Here is an 8,136-nt window from a genome sequence, read left to right on the forward strand (position 1 = left end):
AGGCAGGTAGCAACCAATGTGGACTTGTTTGCAATAGATATGCACATCAGAGAATGGAAAAAAATCCAACCAAAATTCAAGTGCCTTCTATCTACCTCAGTCAAGGTTTTAGAAGTCCAGTACTGTGGGGGCATGCAGAGATATTCCTTCTAAGGATAAAGGATAAGTTATTGTACCTGGTTCCCTCTCACCACTAAGAAAGAAGCACAACATTTACTGAGCCTATTTGGATTCTAGAGACTGCATATTCCTCACTTGAATATGCTACTCTGGCCCATATACCAAGTGACTCAGAGAGCTGCTAGCTNTGCNTAAGGCTAGCACAGGAGAAGGTTCCTTNACAGGGACAGGCTGCAGAGAAGGCTGATCTACCACATGAGCTATATGATACATCAGACCCAATGATACTTGAGGTGTCAGTTGCAGATAGGGATGCCACTTGGAGCCTTTGGAGGTCCTATATAGGAGAATCACAAAAGACACCTTTGGGATTTTGGAACAAGACTCTACCATCATCTGCAGGCAACTATTCTCTCTTTGAGAGACACCTCTTGGCCTGTTAATAGTCTTACTGGAAACTGAACTTTGAACAATGGACCACCAAGTTACCATGCAAACTTGGCTTCCCTTTATGAGCTGGGTGACCCACCAAGCCATAAAGTAGGATGCGCACAGCAGCAATCTATTACTAAATGGAAGTAGAATATCAGATCAGGACTGTGGAGGTCCTGAAGGCACAGGCAGGATTCATGAAGAAGTTTCTCAAATGTCTAGAGTTTCTACTACTGTTATAATGCTGTTTATTCCCAAGTATGCAACTGTAGCCTCATGGGGTGTGCTCCATATCAGTTGACTATGGAAGAGAAGAGCAGGGCCTGGATTACTGATGGTTCTGCATGTTATGCAGGCACAATGCATAGGTTGACAGCTGCAGCATTATTGCCTGTTTTCTGGGAGCCTCAAAGCACCAGCAAAGAGAAATCATCACAGTGAGCAAAACATCTGGCAATATACATGGCCATGTATTTGNTTTGGAAGAAAAATGGCCAGATGTGTGATTGTTTATTGGTTCACAGGTTGTATGTAGGCACTGGAATGACTAGATGTCAGGGATTGGAAAGCCAATGGTTAAAACTTTGTGAGAAATACATATTGGGAAAAAGTATGCAGATAGATCTCTCCAAAAGGGTGAAGGATGTGAAGATACTCGTATCTCATTTAATGCCCATCAAAAGATGACTTCAGTTGGGAAAGAGTTCAATAATCAATAAATAGGATGACCCATTCTATGAAGAGTTAGCCTCTTTCCTATGATATCTTTGTCATTACCCAAAGAGCTCATGAACAAAGAGGCCATGATGGCAGAGATGAAGGGTACATATGAACTTGACAACACAGACTGCCACTCACAAAAGCTGACCTGGACACAGCTGCTTCTGAGTACCAGATCTTCTGACAGTAAAAACCAACACTGAGCCCCAGTTATGGCACAATTCCCCAGGATGAGCAGCTAGCAAATTGGTGGCTGGTTGACTACATTGGACAACTTCCTTAAGAAAAGGAAGAGTGCCTTGTACTTCCTGGAGTAGATTCTTATTGTACTTTTGGATTTGACTTTTCTGCACCTACTGTTTTTTGCACAACCATCTGTGCCCTTCCATATGGTATTGCCTGTGACCAAAGAACTTACTTCATAGCCAGAGAAGTGCAACAGTGGGCCTATGATCATAGGTCTCAGTATGTTCTCTGACCTAAGAATGTTCCACAGCATCCTGAAGCAGATGACCTGGTGAAATAATGGGATAGTATTTTGAACACACAGTTATAGCATAGATTATGTGACAGTAGTAGCCTGGAGGCCTAGGTCAAGAATTTCTAGAAAGTGGTATATGCTATGGATAGAATCAAATGTGTGGTACTGCCTCTCCTATACCCAGGGTCCACAGGTACAGGAATTAAGGGGTGGCAAAGGGAATAGTTGCATGCACTATCACCTGTAGTGACCCACTAGAAAAAATTTTGCTTCATATTGCCACGATCTTAAGTTCTGCTGACCTAAAATATTTTGTTCCAGAGTGGGGAGTGCACCTGCCAGGAGACACATGTATTCCATTGAACAGGGAACTCAGTCTATCCTGTGGCCACTTTGTCCAAGGAGAAATTTCAACAACTTAATTTAGGCAGGCTGACAAAGGGCACAGACTCATCAAGAAGGAAGTAATACATCAATTTTCCTGGCAAAGAGCCAAGAACTTCTGACGTCTTGTTGAGGGTGGTGGAAATACAGAAAGTATAGTAGATGAAGATAGTTATAAATACTAGCTAGTATCATGTGACCACTCAAAGAAACACAAATTATAATGTTTTTTCTGATATTTTGTTAAGAATTTGCTTTTGCACTTATTTATGTTTTATTTCTCAATTGTTTTTATCATCCAATATAACACCAATTAAGAAATATTGTGGTTACTATATTTAAAATTTTAAAACACTAAAAGAATGTTACTCAAGGGCCATTGCCCCCTATTCTAAATTTTAGAATGTGTTTGCATGTGTATGAGGCATTGCTATAGCATGTTAGACCTAATTATGACCTATTTACGTAAATGATGTATTTGTGTTTGTGAGTATATGTCATTAGGTTTCCATTTGTCCTGCCCTTCCTGGGAAAGTTGGTCCACAACTGAAACCAAGGCCAGGGGTGGTGGTGGTGGTGGTGGTGGTGGTGGTGGTGGTGGTGGTGGTGATAGGGGTGCAGGAAACCTGAGGGGAGGAATCAGGAGGCAAAATGGCCAGGGGTGATGGAGATCTCTGGCAATGGGTAAGAGCTGAGAGAAACAGACTTCTCTGGAGGCAGGCTTCATTGAGACTCTCATTTTAATTTGGGACAGAGAGGGAGAACAAAGGATATTAAAACCTTTGTGGAGTTGGTAGAGGTATTCAAGCAAGAGTACTCATTGGCAGGACTAACTGTTGTATGCTTTGAATAGGATCAAATATACAGTATTATCTCTCCCATACCCAGGGTCCACAAGTCTGGGAATCAAGGGGTGATAAAGGAAATAGTCCCACTCACTATCACTTCTAGTGATCCACTAGAAAATTTTTTGCTTCCTATTCCCACAATTTTAAGTTCTGTTGTTCCTGACAATATAAGGACAGGTTGAGTTTAACCTGGCTGAACTTGACCATGACAATATAAGAGAGGTAAAGTTTAACTTGGTTGTGAATACATGACCTCTATTGGTTGGGGCAAAGGTAGGGGGCAGTACAGGACACAAAGGCCCAAGGCAGGGGAAACAGTGGTCCAAACTCCTACTGATCTCAAGACAAGAGTTCTGGGGTTGGGTATGACTCAACCCCACTCCTACTTCAGACCAGCTCTTCCTAGTTCCCCAGTACCTCAGCTCCACAAGGACAAAAGGTATATCATGTGAGGCACAATTACGGCATGGTTATTGGTTTCATTTGGAAATTAACCATGATATAAGGAGATATGATTGTTTGTCAAGTTGACAAGAGGTGAACTCATGATGGCAATTCTTGGATGTCAGCCTCACTACATCTAGAATCTACTAAAGCTTAAAAAAGGCTGGATATACCTGTTGACCAGGCCAGCTCAATCAGTCAACACATTCTCCAGGGCAGGAGCGAGGAGTAAAAAGAAAAAGACAATCAGACAACACTGTAGCATGACCCCAGCCAGCTCTGAGGCTGAGGCAGGTTTAATTTTTTCCCAATCTGCTTTTATACCATTTTAATTACATGCAAATATTAAGATCAGTTCTAGGTTGAGGAACAAGCAATACAATAAACACAAATAGTTAAGGAACAAGCAAGGCAATAAACAAAGTCCCAGATCACTGTTTCTAAGGATTTATCAGGGTGACCAAGATACCTGAGCCTACTTCCCTGTCCTAGCCCAAAGTCAGATTCTCGCCTGAAGTCTAGTTCTTTGTTCTAGCCCAAAAGTAGATTCCTGCCTGATCTTACCTCCCTGTTCTAGCCTAAAATCAGATTCCTGCCTGGGCTTACTTTCTCATCCTGGCCCAATGTCAGATTCCTGCCAAATGGCCCCCAAAGCTCTCCACATCCTGTGAGGGATTTTTTTTTCTTAATTAAATCATATAAAGTAGACTCACCTTTAATCAGGGATACATCCACTGGTGGCATCTTATATAGAGGACATGGAAGAAGGAAGGTTTGGGGTTTGCCTATTGCCCTTATCATTGCTAGAAAGTCTAGTCCTTCATTGGCATTAGAACCGACTTCTTCAGGACTCTGGCATATGCTCAAGATCAGCTGGGACACCCAGTCAGGTGGACTGAACAATTGCTGCATTCCTGGACTGTCTGTTGGCAGACAGCCATTGTTGGAGCAGCTGGACCATAGCCTATAATGGCATTCTAATTAATCATTGATCTTCCTCAGATGAATGTCTGTTTATAGCAGTGTAGTGGCTACTCCTGGTTGTCAACTTGACTATATTTGGAATGAACTACAATCCAGAATTGGAAGGCTCACCAGTTACCCTAATCTGGAGGCTGGGAGATAGAAGTTTCTGATCTAGATCTTGGGGCACAGTGGCTATGGATTCCAGAATATTAAGACAGAGAGATCTCCAAGTTCAAGGGATTAAAGGTGTGGTAGCACACACCTTTAACCTGGGCTACACCTTCTGCTGGAGTTGATCTGAATCTTGGTATGGAGATCTTGAGGCATAGTGACTACAGGGAGATCTCCGAGTTCAAGGTCATTTGGGATTAAAGGTGGGGTGGCACACACCTTTAATCTGGGCTACACCTTCTGCTGGAGACCATATAAAGACATTGGAAGAAGGGAGTCTAGCTCTCGCTCTTTTGGCTTCTTGCCTTGTGGGACTCAGCAACTGCTAGATCCTTGGACTTTCATTCACAGCTACTACTGAACCATTGTTGGAATTTGGACTGCAGATTGTAAGTCATCAATAAATTCCTTTACTATATAGAGCATATCCGTAAGTTCTGTGACTCTAGAGAACCCTGACTAATGCAAGCAGATAGATAGATAGATAGATAGATAGATAGATAGATAGATAGATAGATAGATAGATAGATAGATAGATAGATAGATATTCATTCTGTCAGTTCTAGTCAACCTTGTCTAATACAGTATGGAGGAGCCTGGATTGAAGGTATAGTACGTTTACAGAGTTCTCTAAAGTTGCCTGGCTCTAATTACTTTTTTTATGATAGGTGTTTTCATAGGAAAAACCATTTCTGGATTTTGGACCTATAAGGAATGCATATGGCATGACCTCACAGAGATCATCTATGCAGAACTTAAAGATGGTAATTTTTCTGGCTGTCTTCATCTTCATCATTTCATTGATATCAAACTGCATTCAGTATTTCTGAAATGGCTTTGCTAAAGAGCTCACTGTTTCTAATCTATGGTGTGATTTGATCTCTTTCTTCAGAACACCAAGGACTCTCAGTGATAGATTTGGTTTTAACAAATCATTTTTTAGTCATCCTTACCTCTTTGGGTCTTTATGTAAGTAGTGATCTTCGTTATCCAACCACTTCACAGATAAAGGTATGAAAAATGCTTTGTATTTCCTTGTTAACTCTTAATATAGTCTGTGGTATACAAAGAAATATTTTTCAATTGAGTGATGAGTAGTTGTCAAGAGCTATCTAGGAAAGGCTAAGGTTAGCAGATAGCCTTCCTGTATATAGATGGCCCACTGGTTTTTTGCATGGTCATTGGCGGGTGAGCTCTATGAAGCAAGGTCCCAAAGAGATCTCAGGATTACTTCTTGCAGCTGATATATGTTTCCTCACATTATTAAATTAATATAATAATCCCTTGGCATTCCCCCATTCTATTGATCAGATTTCATGCATATCAACATAAAGATGAACTTTCACGAATTAATGCAGTTAGATGAATTGATGATTCTATACAATTCCTGATTTGATTAAAATAATTTTAGGAAGCAAGGTTTAAGGGATGGTCTTAGTTGCTTTGCTAGAAAAATGTAATAAAGTTAGAATTAAGAATAGAATGTGCCTACTCCTCATAAAATCAAATAAAGGCTGCATAATAAGAAATACAGTGAGCTTTCATAATCACTCTAAAAAGCAAAATAGGCTGGGAAAAATAGGTTTGAGGAAAAACATTTATTACCAAGAATAATACCACAGGTGTATATTATGAAAAGGCAAGGCTATGTAAAAGTTCTTCCTTTAAACGTACAATGAGCATATTAGAATAAAAAACTGCTTTGAATTTAATATCAACATCCTTCTGCAACTCCCAGTTTAAGTAATATTTACCTCTGAGGTAGGTTTTTAAAGAACATTTTATTTAAGAAGGTATAAAAAGTACAGGGAAAAGAAATAAATTTGCTGTTTGGATGATTTGGCTTGAGGAACTTGCCCAATCCATCCATCCATCCATCCATTCATCCATCCATCCATCCATCCATCCATCCATCCATCCATCCATCCATCCATCCATCCAATTGTATATGTCTGTTTGTCTATATGTATGTGTGTAGGTATATGTGCACATTTGCAAACATCCATGAATACTTTTATAGTTAATTGAGGCAGATTGTAGGGCCTGCCCAGAGTGTGGGTATATGAATGTTTATGGGTCTGTGCATATTTGTCTATAGAAAGCACTTTAATTCTTTTCCTTTCCTTCTTCTCTGCTTCACAAAGAGTTATCCAGCCTAGCCACAGAGGTTTCTGGCTGCTTTGACAGAGAAGAAAGCAATAGCAATAAATCCTTTATCTAATATCCAGCTGTTAGCAACAAGCTTCAATAGATCTAGAGGCTTGCAGCTTCTGGCCTCAGAGTAACTTAAAATATAGACATAAGTTATAAAAAGCAACCCTATGCTCTTCTCCCTCAGTTGCATCAGAGAGGGCCCAGCCTGGTGCAATGTTCCCAGCAATCTTAGAACCAATAATCATAAAAGTTAAAAAGATGTGAATATGATTCAGCAACCTTTCCCTTTGCTTCATATTATTTGGTGTATGAGTTGAAATTGCCACTAGTTTTATTGCTTACCATTTGTAGCAAACTTTAAATATATGCAATGGGAAACATCATTTACCCATAAATACTTGTATATTTATTTATTGGTCAATAGGGTCCAAAAATGCTGTAAGGTAATTTATAGAACTAAACATTATATTAAAATTAACAGAAATTAAGTGTTGTCTGAGAAATGATACATGTCTATGATGATGGATGTGCCAACTATCCTGATGATAATTACACACCTACCAGTGCATTGAAGTGTCATGCTGTCCCCATACAAACATAAAATTACAAACTGATTAGAAATAAGAAGACCCCAAAATTCTACATAGAACTGTGTTCAATCCTGTTAGGAATTTCTATAATAGGGCAACTGAAAATTATTCCACCAAGAAGTACCCAAGGAGCTGAAGGGGTCTGTAACCTTATAGGTGGGACAACAATATGAACTAACTAGTACCACCAGAGCTCATGTTTCTAGCTGCATATGTAGCAGAAGATGGCCTAGTTGGCCATCATTGGGAAGAGAGGCCCCTTGGTCTTGCAAACTTTATATGACCCAGTACAGGGGAATGCCAGGGCCAAGAAGTGGGAGTGGGTGGGTAGGGGAGCAGGGCAGGGGGAGGGTATAGGGAACATTCGGGATAGCATTTGAAATGTAAATGAAGAAAATATCTAATAAAACATTGAAAAAAAAGTGAAATTAGGACTGTATATCCAGACCTTGCTACAGAGAATAGAAAGTTTCCTCAGGCAGAAAGACATTAAAAAAAACAAAACAAAACAAAACAAAAAAACGCTAACATAATGCTGGGATGAAGAGAAGGAAAAAGTACATTTAGATGGAGCTATGTGCATCCAATTAAGTTCCATCAACAGACTAAAGGAGAAGTTACATTAATGTTTGGCCACATATTTGCTGGAACACAAAAGAAAACAAAGGATTGTTCATGGTAAAATTAAATACAAAGTTTATTATAACTTCTGAAAAAGTACTACATTTTTAATTTTCTCTTCTTCTTCTTCTTCTTCTTCTTCTTCTTCTTCTTCTTCTTCTTCTTCTTCTTCTTCTTCTTCTTCTTCTTCTTCTTCTTCTTCTTC

At 39.7% G+C, this 8,136-nt stretch overlaps 1 protein-coding gene across 1 annotated transcript in view; it reads left to right on the plus strand.

Moving 5' to 3' along the window:
• The window catches only part of Catsperb (cation channel sperm associated auxiliary subunit beta), a 171,255-nt gene that overhangs the window by 46,657 nt on the left and 116,462 nt on the right, over positions 1–8,136 (plus strand). The window contains exons 7-8 of the mRNA XM_021201432.1: positions 5,235–5,330; positions 5,459–5,577. Of these exons, the coding sequence (XP_021057091.1) occupies positions 5,235–5,330; positions 5,459–5,577 (215 nt within the window). The remainder of the gene's footprint in view (positions 1–5,234; positions 5,331–5,458; positions 5,578–8,136) is intronic.

Source organism: Mus pahari, chromosome 7, assembly GCF_900095145.1.
Source record: "Mus pahari chromosome 7, PAHARI_EIJ_v1.1, whole genome shotgun sequence".
NCBI lineage: Eukaryota > Metazoa > Chordata > Mammalia > Rodentia > Muridae > Mus > Mus pahari.